Source organism: Mycteria americana, chromosome 1 (assembly GCF_035582795.1).
Source record: "Mycteria americana isolate JAX WOST 10 ecotype Jacksonville Zoo and Gardens chromosome 1, USCA_MyAme_1.0, whole genome shotgun sequence".
Lineage (NCBI taxonomy): Eukaryota > Metazoa > Chordata > Aves > Ciconiiformes > Ciconiidae > Mycteria > Mycteria americana.
In genome coordinates, this window is record NC_134365.1 from 58891874 (window position 1) to 58914153 (window position 22280).

The window sequence follows — 22280 nt, forward strand, 5'->3', positions numbered from 1 at the left end:
AAATGCAGGTACATGGGAATTGCGGTCTGTCCCTTTTACCAAGTACATTAATATAACTAAGAAAGGGGTAGGATTGCTTGATATCTTTCATGATGTTGGACTAGAAGCTGGAGAGGAGAGGTAGCATTTGTGGAAAGAAAATGGGATTATAATGGTGTCATTTTTCAAGTTTTTGTCTTGGTTATCTAAGACACCTACAGCTCCAGCAGGCTTTTCTGACTCTCAAAGCTGGCTACTTTCCTTTTCGCAACAGCTTTCTTTAGTATTCTGAAGATCTGAAGGACCTCAATATTCTGTGCGTTGTCTTCCTTGCCACTGATGGATCCACCATCATGTGCAGGCTATCTGATAATTTTAATGGATTTCCAAAACTTATTTACTTGGTCTGGTGGGTTGACCCTGGCTGGACGCCAGGTGCCCACCAAGCTGCCCACCAAGCTGCTCCTCCTCAACTGGACAGGGGGAGAAAAATATGATGAAAGGCTCATGGGTCAAGATAAGGACAGGGAGATCACTCAGCAATTACCATCACAGGCAAAAAAGACTCAGCTTGGGGAAATTAATTTACTTTATTGCCAGTCAAATCAGAGTAGGATACTGAGACATAAAACCAAATCTTAAAACACCTTCCCCCCACCCCTCCCTTCTTCCTAGGCTCAACTTCACTCCCAATTTCTCTACCTCCTCCCCCTGAGCAGCACAGGGGGATGGGGAATGTGGGTTGCGGTCAGTTCATCATGGATTGTCTCTGCCACTCTTTCCTCCTCACACTCTTCCCTGCTCCAGTACGGGATCCCACCCACGGGAGACAGTTCTTCACGAACTTCTCCAATGTGGGTCCTTCCACACTGAGAGCACACAGGCATTTCTTCATGCAGCATTTCTGCTGCAGTTCTTCATGAACTGCTCCAGCATGGGTCCCTTCCATGGGGCGCAGTCCTTCAGGAACGGACTGCTCCAGCGTGGGTTCCTCGTGGGTTCACATGTCCTGCCAGAAGACCTGCTCCAGCATGGGCTTCTCTCCATGGGGCCACAGGTCCTGCCAGGAGCCTGCTCCAGCGCAGGGTCTCCATGGGGTCACAGCCTCCTTTGGGCGCATCCACCTGCTGTGGAACCCACCCTGCTGTGGGTTCCTCCACGGGCTGCAGGTGGGTATCTGCTCCACTGTAGACCTCCATGGGCTGCAGGGGGACAGCCTGCCTCACCGTGGTCTTCACCATGGGCTGCAGGGGAATCTCTGCTCCGGTGCCTGGAGCAGAGATTCCCCTCCTTCTTCATTGACCCTGGTGTCTGCAGAGTTGTTTCGCTCACATATTCTCACTCCTCTCTCCCAGCTGCTGTTGTGCATCAGTTTTTACGCTTTCTGAAATATGTTATCACAGAGGTGCTACCAACATTGCTGATTGGCTCAGCTTTGGCCAGCGGCGGGTCTGTTTTGGAGCTAGCTGGAACTGGTTCTGTTGGACATGGGGGAAGCTTCTGGCATGTTCTCACATAAGCCATGCCTGTAGCCTCCCCACTACCAAAACCTTGCCACATAAACCCAATACACTTGGGGATCTTTCTGACTCATCTGCACCTTCTTACTGGGTTTTAGGTTGGGGACAGGGTAGCAATTGCCCATAGTGGAGGAAAACTCTTATGGTGGTGCCAGGATTAAATATGACTATGTAGTTCTCCAACACAGGTTCTTTGGGAAAAAAATACTCCTTTTCAAAAAATATGTAAGGACATTTTTGTGGGTTCTGAATGCCCATGGAGACCTAAAGGGTCTCCAAACACATCCAGGTGCAATTCAGGAGAAGAGGTTGGTGCTTGACCTGAAACTGGGACCATAACACCAGTTTTCCCAGGAGAAAACTCATGGCAAGAGTGGTCACTGGCAGGCTGGGGCTCCTGTGCGTCACAAGGTAACTCCCCAGCAGTGACACATGGTGGATGGGTGGAGTCGCTGGCTGATGGCAGTGACAGGCTCTCTGTGGTGATGTACTCCAAGGGGCACTGCTTCGGAGATGTGATACAGCTAGGAGCATTTGGAGATTTCTGCTCTTCTGTTCTCACGTTTGTGCCTTTCCCACAGGCTGGTGGGATCGCTGAGACTTCTTTCTCATCGTTGAGGTGCTGCATCATTTCCTTCTGATCTGGGAGCAGGAAGGGCTGTGGAGGACCTGGTCCTGGCTGTTCTTGCCTCTGTGGAGCCTGGGGCCAGTCTTCCTTTGGGAGGGTCACATACTGAAGGGAAACTGATTTCTCACAGAGTCCCACAGGGTCCCCTTCCAGGGTCTGATGCATATCAGGCTGGGAGGACATGACTGGGCTGTACAAGTATGGACCATTGAAAGCAAAGGAAATCTGGGAAGCAGTACTTGCATGAGCAGCACGCTGGCATGGAAGCCTGGCAAACAGGCAGGATGGACCAGCAGTCTGATTCAATGAGCAGACAAGTGCGGATGATGAAAGTGAGGCTTTATGTGGCACTCCAGAATTCTGGCAGGAGTTTTGTGGAGCCAGTGTAGCATGGGAACATGTCTGCACTGTCTTTGCCTCAGCTCCATGGAACTCTGCTGGACTGTTTTTCATCATCCTGTTCAGGTGAAAAACCACAGGACTTAGCTGCTATTGACAACTCTCTAACTGACAGCTCGCTGAGGTGATAACTGCAAACAAACAGGAGATGCTCTAAGGGGGTACGCTGTCTTCCAGGAAGCTAGAAGAAACCTTTGGCCACATCTCTTGTACCTTCCTCAGAAGACACAAGCCACAGCTTTGCTGTGCCACAGCAAGAGATCAGCTGTTTACTGCCAACTCCAGCTTTTCTCAATGCCAAGATATGCAAGCACAAATCAGCTTTTGAGAAAAGCTATGTTTCTGCTGTAAATAAAACAGAGCTGGGGACCATTCTTTGGCCCTCTGGTAAAATGGCATAGACTGGCTGTGTCCATACTGTATAGCCATGGTAGTCTCCCGAGATTCCCACAGTGTCTCTGCAGTCTAAAACACAGCTAAGGTTTTGCGTCTGTTTTTTCATTTCAAAGTGCATGACATAATGTGACCGCTGTGTTACAGCTGTATTGATAGTGTGAAACAGGATGTGTGTTGCACGGCCTGGGTACAAAGCCTGCTAGAATACTGTTGAAGGACACCGGACACAGCCTAACCTGGTACAGTTGTGTCCATGTTGCCCACTGGGAATGGTGGCTACCGTGTGCTATCTCCCAAGCTGTGCCAGGATGTTATCTTGGAGAGCACTAGTTGGCACAGACCAAACCATGGCAGGAAGAGTGCTGACAACAAAGCAGTGTGAGCAGTTACAAGGCAGTGCTTGATACTACATCTTGGCCCTGATTTATTTAGCAGTATAGACTCAGGCAATGTGACTGCTAGCATCAGCATTTATGCAGCCCTCGAGCTTGCAGTGACACTTTGCAGTTACTTCTTCAAAATAAAGGGCCCCCGTCTCTTACAAGCTCTGAACGTGAAGCTAGACAAAGGGAAAAGACAAAGATTTCAAAGAAGTAACAAACATAACCCATCTTTCCTTCACATGACTTACAAAAGTATATATTAAAAAGAGCTGACCCTCTCTCCTAAGAGGCAGATAATGATAATGAAATCCAAGACTTAATTTAATTTGTGTCAGCCTCCCCGACTGCTCTGCAACCTAGGATAGTTTCCTGAACAGAGCACTATGGTCATCTCCCTGCTCTGTCTTTGAAGACCTGACACAAATTTGAGGCTGTATGGACAATTTGGAACTATTTCTGATCAGCCGCACACTGGCCGGGACCACTGCAGCTCTTCTTTGTTCACATTCCACTTTCAAAGTCAGACTTGGCTTCAAGGGGCAGAAAGTATGTCATTTCTAGAGGATGAAGAGATAAGGGAATATGTGTATTTTCGTGAGAGGGAAGTTGTGTTCAGGCAGGCTGGAAGGAATTCAGCCAAGAAGATTTCCAGCCTGTTAGGTCAATGCCTTTTATTCAAACCTATTTCCAAAGGAAATGCAGAGGAAGAAGGGAGCAGGTTTCTATCCTCAGACTTCCAGCCAGGGAAGTCAAAGTCTGCAGCTGCAGCAATTCATTACAATTTCCATAGATGTTTGGAAGGTGTACATAGACTTAGGAGATATACAGGTGAAAATGCTTTGTCCTCCCAATCACAATGGGTAATATCCATGCACAGCCTGCTCTTACCCCATGGTTAGTAAGGAACCTTTCAAGAAAGGAATAGGGAGTGGGTTGTTTACTTACCCATCCAGCACTTCAAGGCAGTTAATCTGCTCCACCTCCTCAGAAGTGTTCTGCCCACTGAAGCCCGCCTGGCTGGCTGGCTGTTGGCTGATAGCTTCCTGAAGAGAGAAAATAAAGATTGTAACACTCTGAGAAAAGAGAGATCATGTTAAGGCCAGGAGGAGCCAGGAGCTGTGGGCACAAGAATGCTAGTAGCACATTTGTGATAGACAGTGCAAGAACGAGCTTCCAGGCATTCACATTGTATAATTAGTTTTACCAGTTTATCAACCTATGTTTTAGAAGTAATCTTTTCTAAATAACTTTTGTCCCAACAACCTTGTTGTTCTCATTTTTAGGGCCATGCTGTTTCCCCACCTAAACACAGTAGTGACATTGCTACAGGCAATCTTCAGTACACTGACGCAGGTTTAAAAAACTGCCAGTCTGAATGTATTCCTGGCACCTTCATACCACTTTGATTTGTTCTAACATCTTCTATCAGCTTTTCCCTCCTTCATCCTTGCTCCAATCTGCAGATCTCTTCACATTTCAACCTTTATTCTCTAGTCAGAACAAGCTGAGATCCGTTTCTCTTCAATCTTCCAGTCACAATGGATGGTAATGTGGAAGCAATCCCATGGCTGTGGCTACAAAGTATGTCCTGTCCTCCAGAAGACTATTCCTTCACTTCCACATTGGCTATCCCTGACGTATCTTTATGCAGCATAGCAGTCAGGGGCTGCTGCAGCTGCAGGTTCCCATCACAATAAACTTCAAAGCTGCTGTTTTGTGCAATGCCTGCTTTGATTCAGCAGCATATGAGGACACTGGGCAACATTTCACCTGTAGAGCTAAAATGACTGTCCTTCTGTGCTGACTAACCAGAGAAACAGAGTTGCTGGGATGTTTACAAAGTTTAGGATAAGGGAATTTGCTACAGCAATCACAACTCTCAAAACCACAAGACTAAGAACAGAGAGCACTTGTGGATGGAGAGCTGGGTATGGGATAGGTAACAAAGCTACTGTGATGCTTTTTAGAGTGTGGATGGCCTCATAGTGGTGTTGATTATTGTGCATGGACAGAAAAAGAAGATGAAGTCTGTTGCAGCCCAATTAATCAGAAGGAACTTTAGAACAATGACTGATCTGCAAGGGGGATTTATCAGAGCCTGCAAAACATACAGATATGCATCATGTAAAGCAGTCTGGTGTACCACACTTCCCCTATATCAACTGCTGACTGGATGCATGCCTGAGAGACATTGCTTGCTGACTGAATAAGGGGCTGAGAAATACTGGGTGCCAAATGAACAGTTATCTGAGGACCACGACAGCCCACCATGTGCAGCAACCTCAAGAGCAATGCTAAGACCAGGCATTGCACTTAAGGTGAAAATATAAAATGGGACAAAAGGACTTGCAAGGTAGAGCATGAGGCTGATAGAGAAGACAAAGGTGGAAAGCTAAAAATGTTGAATTGGAGAAGTAACTGTTAAGTTAATCTTTGTAAAGACCACTGTTCCCTGGAGTCGTGCATCACTGACTTGCACTGCAGGGAGCCAGAGATGAGGTGGAAGTCATTTAGCTTAAGTAGAAGATAAAACACAGTGGCAAAAATAGCATGAGCTCTCTGTCTGTAGAATGGAGATTAGCAGCATTGCCTTAAGGAGATAGAGACATTAGAGATGTGAGATCAAATATAAATCCAACGGTTCCAGGGGAGACTCGCAGATAGATAAGGCTGTGGAATTATGATAGTGAGAAAGTGAAACATGCAAGAGTCAGCTCCAGGAAGGAACCTAGCCACTCTTTTCATAAAACTCCAAGTATGCTCCATGCAGTGCCTCTTTTGGTGATGCCCACCTACTGGGATATAATTTCTTTGAATCACAAGATTTGCATGGCCCTTGCAGGTGAAATCAGGAAATGGGCGAGGGAGAGGGATGGAAGAAAAAAGAAGCCACTTAGTTTTAAAAATGCCTCCAAAGATACGACTGTGCAAACAATACATTTCCTTTTCTTTGCCCTCTCCTTTCTTACATGGAGGAAAATGTCCATGTCCAGGAAGTATAGCATGTAGGAGGAAATACAGCTTTCACAGTATGAAGTCAACCTCCAGCAATTGCAGAAGAGTATACAAGGAGGTAATCATGCAAAGACTACAGAAGGTAGCACTGAAGAGAGTCAGGCAACATCCTGACCAGTAACAGAGAAAGGTCAAGTCCATTTAGGAACAACAGGTTTCATGTATGAGGAGTCTGGGAGGCATTTTGGAGGCAAGGGTTGGCAAACCTGACGAGATGCGTCAGAGGGGAGAGTTGGTTCTATTTTTCAAGTCTCAGGTCACGGGTACTCAGGTAGGAAAATAGGCAGAAGACCAAAGTCTGTAGTGAAGGGTTTCATGAGGCTCAGCCAGGCTCCATAATCCGCATGGACAGGACAGCAGTCTGTTCAGTGACAGTCCAGACCCTGAGTTGGCAGCTCCCCCTCAACCAGACATGCCAACACACGCCTCCCTTCTCTCTATTCACCCTGGAATAACTCCATGTTGTACTTCTCCAGGAGCAGCCTGCAAGACACAGTTCCCTCTTACCCCCAGGTAGCTCTGGATCAGGAGACTCTTGCTGGGGTTCGGAATCTTTTCCTCCCACATTTGTTTCTTCCTGCAACAACAACGCAGAGTTTTCAAGATCTGCTTCTCAATGTGGCTACAACCAGAAAAGACTACACCCCGTACATTGCGCAGCTCTGCTCTGCGAGGCACCACCAAGGCCCCGGCACACCACCACCCAACTCTCACCCTTGCACAGACACGCACATGGCTGCCCGTTGCACACCAAGGCTCATCTCCACATAGACCTCTCTCTCAGGGGGGACAAGAAGTGCCTCAGCCTTTAGGCCACCCACATGGCCAACACACTGCTAAATCTCCTAGTCACAACACAAACCTACCTGAGGAAATACTTATAGCTGCAATAAGCAACTATTAGCACAATGATGATGAGAGCTGGCAGCATCACTGGGAGAAGCACGGGTGGCAGAGCTGAAACAGAGAAGAGAGAAATAGGTATCCACCTGCAGAATGGCTGCTTCCCATAACAGGTTTTTCACTCTGGTCACTCTTCATGCAAGCACATCAGGGAAGTGTAGGTGGCGTGTCAAGGGATAGGATCAGGAGGCCTTCAAACTGTTGGGATACCCTCCAAAGTGGGAGAGACCAAACATGGCCTGAACAGCTTACTGACCAAAGCAGTTCATCGTTTTCTCTACTGATTCTTTTTCATATTTTTTACTGACATCGGAGTAAACAATTTATGCTAATAAAAAGATGATTAGATACCTTACTCCACTGTGAAGAATAGGCATGTCTTCAGGCATCTTAGGTCTGCTTACTCTGTACGTCCTGAGAGATGGGGTCTCAGAGATTTTCTAAGAAAGAGCTTCCTCTGCTAATGGCCATAACTGATCATCAACAACATACCAGTTTCTTCCTGCGTACACTCAGGAAGAATTTGCCTAAGCCACTGTCTTACCACTACAAGCTTCCTCCAGCCAAATCACACAAGATCATATTACTTTGGGCACAAGACCATATGATAGCAGACATTCTGCCTCTAAGTCCAAAACCAGCAAAAACATGTCAAAGTTTTTATCTCCAGTAGACTCTACTGTGTGTTTTACGCAACCCTATAGTCACTCTGCAAATATAAAAGGTTGATGGCTTATATTCTGTCTTCTTGCAGTCTCGGGCTCTTCACTCACTGATAGCAGAATGGACTACTGGAATCAGGAAACAAGGATGATCTTTTGGGCAGGATCTTTGCTTGATTCTCCGTTTGGAAACCTTTGCGGTTGGTCGTACTCACCTTGTGAAGGGAAGCAGGAAAGAAGCTTAAAAGGTCATGCATTTCACCTCCTTCATTAGCGTTGCTGCTGTACTGCTAGGATGCAGACAGGACAGCTGCCTTCTTAAGCGACCCCAGCTAGCTCATGGCTGGACCAAACTTCAACCCCAGCTGACAGAATGTATTTTTCTATAGAGGCATTTCAGTACATTAACAGTCCGCAAAACCCTACAGAAGTAACCCGCATGAAAAGTACCATTCTCAGTCTTCCAGGTGAACTCCTCACTCCATTCACTCCAAGGCCCCTCATAACGCAAAGACATATTCACCCTTGCACGCATTTTCCCCCTATATTCTGTAGATGCTGCCAGCATCTGCAGGGTGAAGATGAAGGGAGGTTCATCATTGCGGATATTTAAATTCTGGCGAGTCTGGGGAGAAGAAAGAAGCACAAATGACAGAGGTGAGAGGAACTGGCTTTCCCATTTGCCCAGCAAAGAGAAATCCAGGGCTCCTGCACTTTCTAAGACTTACCTTTTCGTATTGGTTGTTTTTCCAGTACTCTACTTGGTATCTTTGTTTTATGAAGCCATATTGCAAAGTGTGTTTTGTCCACCTCAGTTCATACTCTTGGTTCCCTGTCGCTGTTACCGACACATTTGCAGGCGGCAGCACCTTAACTGGAACACACGGAATGTCTCAGAGTACTTATCAACATACTGGTCCAGCGCTCCCTTCCTCCGCTGTGAATAGTTTCCAGAGACTGAAAACAATGTTGTTTTATGCACTGTAAGAAGTCTCAGCTTTTTAACACTTCTTAATTCTCCACTTCTTCATTTGCTAGTCAAAGACCATAAACCAGTAGACACATTAAATAACAGAAAATCCATATCCATTAATATTGACAGCACTCCCTGTGTACACAAAAGCAGTAAAGCAATGTTTGAAACAGCTGTAGTGGTCCACCACATTTCCAGAGATTTTCAGCTCTCTTGAGGCTACTACCTGATATTGTCACCCTCTGCAGGAGCTCTCCCAGCTTTAGTCTGTGAAAAGTAGCACCAGTACCTCCAGGTCCATGCAGGCAGAGATGATCCACCTGGTGCAGCTCACTCAGCAGAGGAGTCCTACCTCATCCAGTGCTCCAGGGGCCACTGCACAAACCCGCAAGAGCTCCACTGGCCTCTTGAGAAATCCCATAGTGACACAGTCCCCACAAACACCTCTCACCACAGCTCCCTGTCACCTGGGACACCCATGAAGCTCAATCACAGAGAAGCCAGCAGGGTGACAATCGCTCACCGAGAAGCTCGGGGTCACAATCCAAATTCCTGCACAGCAGTTCCCATCGCTGCCACCTTCCTCAGAGTAACAAGTGCCACTGAGGAACCTCACCCCTACAAGCCACCTCTCCCAGACCTCTGACCTGACACAGCATCCAGTTCCTTCCTTCATCAGTCCCCGTCTCTTCCTCTTCCCACACACTTTTCCTCACCGCCGCTGTCCTCAGCCCCAAGTGCTGAGGCAGGCCCAGACAGGCATCTCTCCAAGAAACAACCAGGAGAAGCAAGAAGCAACACAGCAACTCACTGTTCCTGTGGGCTTCAATCAGTTTCTCCTCCATCTTGGCCCGCACAGACACATGGTACTGGCTCTGACTGCTGGAGTTGCTAACAGGGATCTCACAGCTCTGGACCACATATGGGACATGGGGCAAAGCCTTCTCGTGCACAGGAGAGCACTCCTCTTCTCTGAGGGGAGAAAAAGAGGTTGAGCTGAGATGAGGGGGAATGGGACAGAGCAGAAACTCCATGGAAGAGGCAGAGGCACGCTGCCATGGGCAGAGCACGTACACTGATATCGGAGTGGCCCTGAAGAACAAGCCAAAGAGGACAGAGGTGATGATCGCTTTCTTCACTTCCCAGCTGCACATCAGACGATCTGCACCATTGAAGAGGCAGCGAAGGTTCCTGGGCTGAAGGCCACCTTCAGAGAAGATGAGAGCAAGCTGAGTGACAGGAAAGGTCTGGCTTCTCAGCCAGCACGCCCACCCCTGCACGGCCCCGCTCTGTCCCACGCTACCTTCAGGGGTCTCCCACAACACCTCCGTGCTCCACTCGCTGTACTGCCCAGAGAAGCCGCTGTCCCGCCCCGGTCTGGCTCGCACACGGGCAACGTAGCTGCTCCCTGGAACAAGGTCCTTGTGGCTGAGCGGGCAATGTGTGGTGTTGGAGAGCAAGAGAGAGGCAGCTTTCTGTTGTTGGGGGAAAGGAGGGAGAGCGAGGAGGGAGGAAATTGGGGAGTTGGGGAATGGAGAAGAGGGGTGGGGGGAAGACAGGGAAAAGAGTGAGACAGGGAGAAGCTGACTGCCAGGCTGCATCTCCCAGCAGTCCCACGCACGTGATGGTCCATGCACATGCATGGCACAGGAAGGGTGAGGCACAGGCGCTGTCAGGCACAATCTACCCCAGCAGGTGGGCCAGCTCCTGCAGCTTGCAGAGCCCCAGTTGTCTTCAGTGCCAGCTGCACGAGTTCACAACAGTGCTCAGTGCAGAATTTTGTGGAAATGTGGCCAAGATACTTCTCTTAAAAACTAAAGATCAGGCTGACAGGTACAGAACAGAAACACATACAGATCTAGGGAAACAATAGGGCAAAGGATATGGGCTCTTAAAAACTTAAAAAAAAAAAAAAAATAGTTTCTTTCCAGAAGGGGAAGCAGCTTCAAATGTATTTTGCCGTTTTCCCACATGAACCCACAGGTTTCTGTTGGAACGTGCCTTAATTCCATTTGGGAGGCTTTCAGGGCAAAATCAATTCCAACTCAAAACGCAAGTGCGGTGCTTTTTTTCAGTGAAGAATAGATCCTTGCATTCAATTCAGGACAAACGCTATTTCACTGGGCAAGTCACTTGCAAACAGAAAGAGAGCCCCTTTTGCCTGACCTGAAACAACATTTGTTGCATCTCCTCATAGTGCCTGAGAACAGAAAGGCCATTCAGTTGCACAACATTTACCACAGGCTCTCAACCGCCGAAAAGGGTGCAGCCCAAACCGGGGCAGCCCGACTCCTCCGCTCTTACCTCCCAGGACTCCCACTCCCGCTTGTAAGTGACTTCATAGTCCAGTGCATTGCCCAGCCCTTGGCTTCCATCAGCTGCTGTCCACGTCAGCAAGAAGTCTCCTGATCTCACCAAGCTGACTGAGAGGTTGTGAGGTGGGAGGGTCTGAACTGGGAGGTGAAGGTACAACCCGGGAGAGGAGACAGTGAGGACAGGGACATGAAGAGGGGAAGAAAATGCCTAGCTGATGTTCTCTGAATGACAGAATCTGGATATTTAACAATTTCCCTGGACTGCTACAAATAATCCATGATTCTTTTTCACTGCAAGTTGCAAACTTTACAAGGCCTGCGAAATATATTCATGAACAGAAGAGGAAAGTAGGGAGAGCAGTGCTGTTGTGCAGCTTTATAGCAACATTGTGAAAGAATATGCTGTAATGCATGTAGAGCATGGTGCTGAAACAGAAGGCTTTTTTGATATCTTCCCCCAATCCTAATCAAGACAATGGTTAGCTGGAAGGTCTACCCCCATTTTTTCTATTGTAGTCATTGAAGGTAGACTCCTTTCTGTCTATCCCGAGTGCACTGAATTTGAAGGTAGTAGTATGGCCTTATAGCCATTTAACTTCACTCTTGCTTACGTTTCAGGTTAAGAGCTGACCTAAGTATCTTTTTAGGATTAGATATTCAAGACATTAACTTTTAAACACTCAAGAATAGAGACAAGACTTAGTGGTTCATCTTTACCATTCTGAAACAAGTAGACATTTAGCTCTGCCTGCAGTGTCAGGTCAAATTTGAAGTTGTAGTTTTCTTGATGATATCCATGGATGTGACACATGCAGTGCATTGTGAAGTTCTGGCAGTCAACGTGGTTTTCACCTTTGTGGGACTTGCAGGTTGTTCCTTTGTTCCTGGTTACACAGGGAAAAGCATGACTATCTGAATAGGATGCTGCTAGATGGCCCTAAGTGTGGTTTCTGAAACCTTCCCCACATGCTATTTTATTGTTTCTAAATCAATGTGTATCACTGCATTATGTTGGCATACTCCTTGTAGTTCATTAAGTGACATGAATAAATTCTCTAGTATCGAGCACATCTGCTTTATTTGCTCTTCCTTTCCTTAAAGGAAGATGCACTCACAATATCTTGGGTTGGTAGGTGTCTGGGCCCTGAACACAACCTCTTTCACCCCCACCACCCCACCCACAAGGGGTTTGGCTACCCATGCTCGAGGCTGTCTAAGATGGAATCAGCCTGGCTGAGGGCATCCCCACCTTCACTCAGAAGCTGCTTTTAATTTCAGGCCCTTGCCTTTGGTCCTTGCCTGAGCTATGACGCAGCCATATCTGTACCTGGTGATACACGTTGCTGATTGTGATCCATGGAGTTGACTTCCTAGCTTGACCTTAAGCCTGGCTACTGGATAGGGACTTCCTTGGCTATCTGGACTGCTGGCTGATCCTGGTCACTCTCATTGTACTGCTTTTCTTGTTACTGTGGGATTACGCCATTGTCAATGAGGTCAATGCCTTGCTGTCACCCCCAGCTCCTAGCTCACCTTCCCTTAGCTAGCAAAGCTTGTTGCTTCCATAACAGTAGGGTTGGCAGTTTACATGTGTACATATGTATGTTATGCTATGCTTACATTAGAGAAGTCAGAAGATAAGCCAAAGAAATGCAGCTAGCAGTTGGGACAGAAGTTTTGTGAGGACTATGGGACTGCAGTCCTCCTACAAAAAAAAATTATTTCCACGCAGACCTGTGGAGTCCTTTGGGCCACAGCAACAGTTCTCTGGTTTGTAGACTTCAATCCACAGTAAACTACTAACATTTGGAATGTGATTCAATACTCTAGGGACTGTAAGGGGCACCTTCTCTATTGACTTCAACAGCTGTCAGGTCAACTCCTAGAGCTCTTTCTCAAAAATAAAACTGAGAGAACTTCTTCCTGTTCTTATTTCATGTTTTCTTCTCACCCTCCAATCTCTCTGCTGTTTACCCCTCCATCTCCTGCTTCTACTATCTTTTTCTCTTTCCCCTATCTCTTCCTTTTTCTCTGTCCCTTCCTCTCCCTCACTCTCTAATTTGACTGTTCCGTTTTCTTCTTGAAAGGAAGCAGAAGTAACAAAAAGATAGTGCAAGATGTAGCCTAGTATCTCTGAGAGGAAACCCAATGAGTCAAACACACACGTACAACTTCTGTTTTTCTCACAATTTGTTTTGCAGAAATTATTTCAACATAGCTATGCTCTTACTGCCATGAGGAAGAAGAAGCCTTCTTTGCCATTCTGATTAGCTATTATCACCACTGCATCTAGTGTAACACATCCTTCTCCACTCAGGTGAAATAATTAATAAGTTCTGCCATATTTTGTGCGTGTGCTCTCACAGCAAAAGCAGGGTAGAGTGATTGAAAAGATAATGAAAACAACTTGATTAGCATGCTCTGGTTCCTGTTCTTCCTCATCCTGTGCAGATCCAACATTCTCCCTAGCCTGTACATAACACCGGTGTCTGCAAGCTGGGTACTATGCTGGCTGCAAGCCCAGTCCACTATCCTTTTGCCCAGCTCCATCTCTTACGTTCAGCAGCCAAGCCCCTTTAGACCCTTCACAGAACACCAGCCAGGCACTTACTTTTCACAGCAGTTCAGAGTCACATTCACGAATTGACGAGCCTCTGAACACTCCATCCATGTGCAAGTTGTAAGAGACATGTGGTCGTTATAACACTGCAGGGTCTGCATTGGGATGCTCTCTGAAAAGAGGAAACAATCAGAAGACAGATGGGGCTAAAGGAGGTAGTGGGAAATGGTAAAATGAACGCAAGCTCTGCTACTGTGCTGGAGAAGGCAGAGACAGAGAAGTGAGGAGCTGGGTGATGAGATTTGCTGGGAATATCCCCTATGTTGTTCAGATCATCCTGCATGGATTTCACAAATAAAATTTGGCCCTTCATGGGAAAGCCTGAAGGCAAGAAGTCTCCAAGAGCAGCTGCTGCTCTTAGAGTAGGCTGGACTGTCATTATGTGCCATTTATCAGAATTTCATCGTGAGTCTTAGGACTGAGAAAGCCTCAACTTTTTGATTCTGCTTGTTTGTAAATCAAAATGGTCATGCAAGAAAATTAAGATTCTGGTCTACAACCTGTGAAGAAAAGCTTGAATTGTTTTGTAATAGGCAAAATTAATTTTCAAGAAATTTTCTAATTCAAAAGACAAGTCCAAAGGGTTAAGCTTGATGTTTTTAAGCCTCATTGGACTTCAGGCCTTTGAAGCAAAAGGGCCTTGCACCACTGGCTAAAACCTCAAACACATTTTCCCCTTTCTGTTCCCCACCCCCAGACAGGAATCACAGCCATTCTGATACAGTGAACTATGATCTAAGACTTCAAATTGTACTTCTGTTTCGCTTCCTGAACTGCATAGGCTTGACGCTCCATGAAAGTCCAACACAGACGGAAAGCTGGTCAAGCAAGTGTGAGCATAACACAGAAAGCCTAAAAGAGCAGCTCTCCCCAATGAGAAGTCTGTTGTCTCCTGTGAACAATCTTTTGATATTCCAGCAGGAGGAAGCAAGAGTACCAAGACCAACTGGGCAATGCTGAATGGGGATTTATTTAGCTGAGGACTCACATCAGCATCAGTGTCCTAGGACAATCTCTGCATAGTTTTGCAGAGAAAAATCTCGTAAATCTCTGCATAGTTTTGCAATAAACAAGGGTCTAATCTGAATGGGAGGACCCCCAGGACCTAGGCAGTGTAGTGTTTTGTACCCCTTAACGACAGAAGGAATCTGGGAGACATTTAGAAAGACAGCTTCTAAGAACATAATTATAGATTTTTAAAAAGCCGAACAAATGCTCTCACCAATTCACTGCTCTTCTAGCAGTCAAGAGATGTCTTAGTAGAAAGGCAGTAAGTGCAAGATATGAATGATTTATTGTTTAAGGCAAAAAATAGATGCCTCATTAAGCAGGACATTCAGCTTTGCCTTTGTGGATTGTTGTCATGGTGGTGAATACATTCACGTGCCCACCAAATGAGCCCACTTGCCTTAGCAAGACTTATGCCTCTAGGAAGTCATATGCAAAAGTGAGAGACACCTGCTCTGGTTAGCTACAAAGTCATTTAAGTCACAGAAAGGAGAAAGCTTCCTGGCAAGGAAAACATATTTTAAAAACCTAGTGGCTGAAAAAGTTGTTTCCCTCTATCAGTAAACAAACATACCTCATAGATGGATTTGCAGAGAACCTGCTTTTCCTTTTTCTTTTGTGAAAAAGCTCTGTGCAAGGAGGAGCTGTGTCTGTATTGAGGAAAGGTCACTGTTAACCTGGGAAAATGAATGTGCCCTTCCCTGTGAATTCAAACTCCAAGAACAGGTGCTGGAGTTGTCTCTGCTATGATGGGAACTACTGACCCAGGGTCAGCTTGGTTGAGAGCTCTTTTCTTCAGGAACAGCTGCCAAGAGATGGCGAGGGATGATTTTGCCATTCCTAGCAGGCCCAGAGCACTTGATGCCTAATCTTGCAAGAAACACCTGTGCCCAAGCTGAGCCACCTTCAGATCCAAAAAGTGAAATATGCTGCAAAGATCACAGAATCACAGAATCACAGAATCGTATAGGTTGGAAAAGACCTTTAAGATCATCGAGTCCAACCATAAACCTAACACTACCAAGACCACCACTACACCATGTCCCTAAGCACCTCATCCAAACATCTTTTAAATACCTCCAGGGATGGCGACTCAACCACTTCCCTGGGCAGCCTGTTCCAATGCTTGATAACCCTTTCAGTGAAGTAAAATTTCCTAATATCCAGTCTAAACCTCCACTGGTGCAACTTGAGGCCATTTCCTCTTGTCCTATGGCTTGTTACTTGGGAGAAGAGACCGACACCCACCTCACTACAACCTCCTTTCAGGTAGTTGTAGAGAGCCATAAGGTCTCCCCTCAGCCTCCTTTTCTCCAGGCTAAACAACCCCAGTTCCCTCAGCCGCTCCTCACAAGACTTGTGCTCCAGACCCTTCACCAGCTTCGTTGCCCTTCTCTGGACACGCTCCAGCACCTCAATGTCTCTCTTGTAGTGGGGGGCCCAAAACTGAACACAGTATTCGAGGTGCGGCCTCACCAGTGCCGAGTACAGGGGCACGGTCACTTCCCTAGTCCTGCTGGCCACGCTATTTTTGATACAAGCCAGGATGCCATTGGCTTTCTTGGCCAACTGGGCACACTGCTGGCTCATATTCAGGTGGCTGTCAACCAACACCCCCAGGTCCTTTTCCACCTGGCAGCTTTCCAGCCACTCTTCCCCAAGCCTGTAGCGTTGCATGGGGTTGCTGTGGCCCAAGTGCAGGACCTTGCACTTGGCCTTGTTAAACCTCATACAATTGACCTCGGCCCATGGATCCAGCCTGTCCAGGTCCCTCTGCAGACCCTTCCTACCCTCAAGCAGATCAACACTCCCACACAACTTGGTGTCATCTGTAAACTTACTGAGGGTGCACTCGATCCCTTCGTCCAGATCATTGATAAAGATGTTAAACAGAACTGGCCCCAACACAGAGCCCTGGGGAACGCCACTTGTGACCGGCCGCCAACTGGAGTAAACTCCATTCACCACCACTCTTTGGGCCCGGCCGTCCAGCCAGTTCTTTACCCAGCGAAGAGTACACCCGTCCAAGCCATGAGCAGCCAGTTTCTCCAGGAGAATGCTGTGGGAAACCATGTCAAAGGCTTTACTGAAGTCTAGATAGACAACATCCACAGCCTTCCCCTCATCTACTAGGTGGGTCACCTTGTCATAGAAGGAGATCAGGTTGGTCAAGCAGGACCTGCCTTTCCTGAACCCATGCTGGCTGGGTTTGATCCCTTGGTTATTCTCTACATGCTGTGTGATAGCACTCAGGATGATCTGCTCCATCAGCTTCCCCGGCACCAAGGTCAGGCTGACAGGCCTGTAGTTCCCCGGGTCCTCCTTTCGGCCCTTCTTGAAGATGGGCATCACATTAGCTAATCTCCAGTCAGCAGGGACCTCCCCAGTTAGCCAGGACTGCTGGTAAATGATGGAAAGGGGCTTGGTGAGCACATCTGCCAGATCTCATCAGGCCCCATAGACTTGTGAGTGTCTAAGTGGTGCAGCAGGTCACTCACCATTTCCCCCTGGATTATGGGGGCTCCATTCTGGTCCCTGTCCCTATCTTCCAACTCCAGGGGCTGGGTACCCATAGAACATTCGGCCCTGCTAATAAAGACTGAGGCAAAGAAGGCATTAAGTACCTCAGCCTTTTCCTCATCCTTCATCACTGTGTTCCCTCCCCCGTCTACTAGGGGCTGGAGATTCTCCTTAGCTCTCCTTTTGCTGCTAATGTATTTGAAGAAGTGGTTTTTGTTGTCTTTTACAGCAGCAGCCAGACTGAGCTCTAGCTCAGTTTTGGCCCTTCTAATTTTCTCCCTGCACAGCCTTGCTACACCTTTGTAGTCCTCCTGAGTTGCCTGCCCCTTCTTCCAGAGATCATAGACTCTCCTCTTTTTCCTGAGTTCTAGCCAGACCTCTCTATTCAGCCAGGCCAGTCTTCTTCCCTGCCGGCTCGTCTTTCGGCACCTGGGGACAGCCTGGTCTTGTGCCTTTAGGACTTCCTCCTTAAAGAATGTCCAGCCTTCCTGGACTCCTTTGCCCATTAGGGCTGCCTCCCAGGGGACCCTCTCGACCAGTCTCCTAAACAGGCCAAAGTCTGCCCTCCGGAAGTCTGAGGTGGCAGTTTTGCTGACCCCCCTCGCCGCTTCACCACGTATCAAAAACTCTATCATTTCATGATCACTCTGCCCAAGACAGCCTCCAACCATCACATGGCTCACAAGTCCTTCTCTGTTTGTGAACAACAGGTCCAGCGGGGCACCTTCCCTCGTTGGCTCACTCACCAGTTGTGTCAGGAAGTTATCTGCCACACGCTCCAGGAACCTCCTAGACTGTTTCCTCTCTGCTGTATTGTATTTCCAGCAGACATCTGGCAGGTTGAAGTCCCCCACAAGAACAAGGGCCCCATCATCACCATCATCGAGCTCTAAACTATCCAGACACTCCCTGACGTATACGGCTACCCCACCACCTCTCCTGCCTCGCCTATCCCTCCTGAAGAGTTTATAGCCATCCATCGCTGCACTCCAGTTGTGCGAGTCATCCCACCATGTTTCCATGATGGCAACCATATCATAGTTTTCCTGGTGTACAATGGCTTCCAGCTCCTCCTGCTTGTTGCCCATGCTGCGTGCATTGGTGTAGAGGCACTTCAGCTGGGCTGTCGTCCGTGTTTCCTTCACAGAAGAACACCCCTTGTGTGCTTTGAGGCGTTTCACTGGCATTTCCCTCTTGGCTCCTATTGCCTCAGTATCCCCTAGCTCAACTCTGTTCGACTTCGGCTGTGCCCCGGCGTACCCCGCACATCTCGGAGGTGCAGGCCGAGTGCCCTCGCTGGCACCCGCTCCCTCTAACCGTGGCACGTCGTCCCTCGATGGGGTTGTTTCAGTCATCATAGGGTTACTGCTTGAGAGACCAGAGCGTCCATGGCATTCAGTACTGTGAATCACAGGTTAGGCAAGGGAGCATAATCCTTCCAAGTACCAGAGATATGTCTCTGTCTCTGGAAAGATAGGTGTGCAATGGGTACATTTTTCACTACTTTTTATTTCAATACCTTTTATTCAATACCTCAGAGCCTCCAGCACTTAAAGAGTACTTACTAAGTTCCTCATCCCACGCAGGTGCTGTGCCTCTGCTCTACCAGCTGTGTTATCAACCAGCTCTCAGCTCCCTGCCTCTTAGGAAGCAGCCAGCCCTCACTCTAAGGAGAAGTTGACTGATCCTGCTTCCAAGTGATACAGGAGTACAGATACTCCTGTATCAGTACAGATACTCCTGTATCACTTGGAAGCAGGACAAGCCAAGAGACATAATGAAGAGACACCTATTGTTGAGGAAAAAAGGCAGGTTGGGAAAAAAGTTTTCTTTTGGTATAAACCAAAACAATATTCATCAATGGGACAGGGGAAGTCACAGCTCATACTGGTAATAGTCAGGCCTACTCAGATGTGAAAATTCATGACTAGTCAATTTAAGTAAATATACTAACAGGCTTTGAACATTTTCTAGCCCATGAAGTTTAGGGTCTTGCCTAAATACCATTCACAACTCTGCCATTGGCATACATCTGGGGTGTTTGGTATAGCCCTGCTAACTACATATGTGTACACTCACAGAGTGTCCTTCTCTTTCTGTCACTAAGATGAAAGCAGAAAATAAAGAGAGGATGGAGAAATATGAAGCTAAAATAAAAGGAACAATAATAGAAAAGAAAGCAGGAAAAAATAGAGGCAAAGGGTCTGAAACTCACCTCGAATATTTCCAACCCCCAAAACCAAGCATGGAGCCAGAAGAAGACTGATGAGCTCTCTCATCTTTACACCTTTGCACACAAGCATGATCTTATGTCAGGCAACAACTCCCTGCATCACCGGCTGTTATTCCTCAAATGCATGCTCAGCAGCCACTGTTCTTCCTTCTTTGTCACCAGCTGTAGCTGAAAGCAAAACTCATGTGGTCAGCTGGGAAACTCTTGGGCCTTCTGTTGATGATCTCTCAGAGTAGCTTCATATGAAGATAATTTATTAAGGGGAAAACTTTTTGCCTCTTCACCAGAGGACAAAGACAAAGCTTGCTGTTTGGAACTAATGGCAGGATTTTCCACCTCCTTCCTTCACCTTGAGAATAAGAAATAACCCCTAAGTTATGAGAAGGAATTAATTATCCGTGTTGATTCACCCATCTGATCCATAAAAAGTACACCCTGCTGTTCTGCTGAATCATGAACCTGTCCAAAAACAAACACTTCCTTGCCTCTCTTACCACCCCTACTGACAAAAATGTACTTATGGTGAATTGAGAGATCCAGTCCTCCTATTTCTTCACTTTAAGACCTGATTCACAGAGGTTTTAAGTCCTTGTTTCTTTGAGGAGAGAGGGCTCCTTGCCAGTTCCTTCCCCACAGTAACAACACATTTGCCTTACCTGAATGCTGAGTGGTCTTCAAGGCAGGTGCTTCACAGTAAGTGGTTATTTGACTTTCTTATTTATCACTCACATGGAGTCTGTGCGAATGCAACTGCCAGTAGGACACCCAAAGCCTTACCCCTTCAAACAAGCCTGTGCTCTATTTCCCTTTCAGTTGTGCTGTTGTAGTCTTCAGCACCAGAGGCATGTTTGACTTGTTCTCTCTGACCTTCCTGTTTATAGCATAGGTCCAGCAACTAGGTTCCTGATCAGATGTTATACAATTAAGAGGAAGAGGAAAGGAAGTATTTGTCACTTTTATATTTTGCTTAAACAATTTCTAAGAAATGTGACTAATTTTTCCACAAATAAGATGTAATGATGTCTTAACAGAGGCTGAACTGTGCTGCTGCTTCTCTTTTCTGTTGATCTGCACTCAAAACCTGTCCTTTAAATCATCATTCTCCTTGTGTGCAATGTTTTCTGAAAGGAAAATTCATTGCCATCAAGTCAAACAGTCATTAAATAAAACATTAGTTTATATTGTGAATGTTGTCTTAAAGACACATTGCTGTTGCTAAGCCTGACCTGTATAAAACTGTCTCCATCCAAATGGTAGCACTAGAAGTGTGGATTCCGCTTAAGGGATTAAAATTCAAGCCACACTCTGATTACATATTTCAATTTAAATGATAATATCACTCTGCATCAGTAGAAGTGAGGAAAATACACTCAAATGGAGACAGTGTAATTTAACATATATTCAGATCTTTTTAATCTTAGGAAAAAAGGGAAGAGAACTGGTGGCATCTAAAGAAGTGAGAGGTGGTGAAGTTTCTTACTGCTTTCTCTAACCTAAACTGCAGTCTCTGTGAAGACACTACTATAGTTTTGGGCAGTTCCTTTTTCAATTGAAAGTACCAAAGTTCAGGCAACTTTGGATTACGTGGCAGAGTTCAGGTGATTTTGGATTACATCCTCCGCAGCATACACAGTTTCTTATGAATCAGTGGCAGCTGGAAGTGCATTAGAAAAAAATTTTAAAAGCTAGAAGAAAAGCACAGTAAGCCAAAGAGAGGAAGATGAAGGGAAAGCTACTTGGCAATAATTTTCAGGATATGCTGTAAAAGCATATCCTGAAAAAAAGCATGAGCTTGAGAATGGAGACTTTTGTCTTTGCAGTCCCCAAAGGGCACACATGCACTCTCCTTCTCTTCATGCTTCTTCCACAGATAAAAAAAGAGGTGTAAGCTTATCCCTTCAGTTTCTTCTTAACAGGCAGAATAATTATCCCGCTTACATGCAGAGACCTCAGTGGAGAAAAATGAGGATTGGTAGAGAATACCCATGCACTATGTCTCTTGAAACTTCAGTCATTTGTAAGTAATTGCTTTTTCTTCTTTTCATGCTTGTTAAGCACACTCACACTATGTGTGAGTCCAAGCAATACCCTGTTACTCCTCTCACTTAATTTACTCCAATTAGGTTTTCACATCCCTAGACACGAAGGATCTACCTATCAGAAGGAGTGCTTCTGCGATAGAGCAATGCTTGGTGAAGACGAGATTAAAGTTTCCTGGGATGGAACTGAGGCATGCCTCTTCCGCCAAGCTGCTACAGTAACTTGAACTTGCATGGAGTGTGTCTGAATCAGTGATAGTAAATTCACCGTGCTAGTCTGATAGCAGAGTCTGACACCATCAGTTACCTTGTTAATTTGCACAGAAACCACTGTGCCAAGACATACCTATGCTACAGAGGCCTGAAAAGCTTTGGCTTCAGAAAGCTGAAAGGCAAGTTCCTCTAGATAATCAGGCTGTGAAGTGACGCCTTTCTTTCTAAAGGCCTCACAAAGCGAATTAACTGCCATGTTAATTCCCTATCTAAAGTGAAATCCAGTGACAACCTTTAGCAGCAATTTGGGGTAGAGGTTCAAGAAAACTCTTCTGGCAAAAATAACCAGGTATAAATCCCTGGATTGCCCCTGCTCTGTTTACTGAGCCATAGCAAAAGCAACCGTCATGGGTATATATATAAAAAGCAGTGAACAGATTGCCATAAATTCAGTGGTAATCTCTTCAGGACTTC

The 22280-nt window shown here is 46.5% G+C and overlaps 1 protein-coding gene across 1 annotated transcript; it reads right to left on the bottom strand.

Moving 5' to 3' along the window:
• Positions 1-1312: 1312 nt before the first annotated feature.
• Positions 1313-20310, bottom strand: LOC142404689 (cytokine receptor common subunit beta-like). The gene is given in 15 exon segments (XM_075491685.1): positions 1313-1628; positions 1630-1695; positions 1697-2584; positions 4251-4348; positions 6828-6897; positions 7187-7277; positions 8336-8510; positions 8614-8759; positions 9670-10065; positions 10162-10333; positions 11163-11311; positions 11891-12057; positions 13785-13905; positions 19537-19722; positions 20211-20310. Coding segments are annotated over 14 exon segments (2736 nt in total). The 5' UTR covers positions 19625-19722; positions 20211-20310; the 3' UTR covers positions 1313-1519.
• Positions 20311-22280: the final 1970 nt, after the last annotated feature.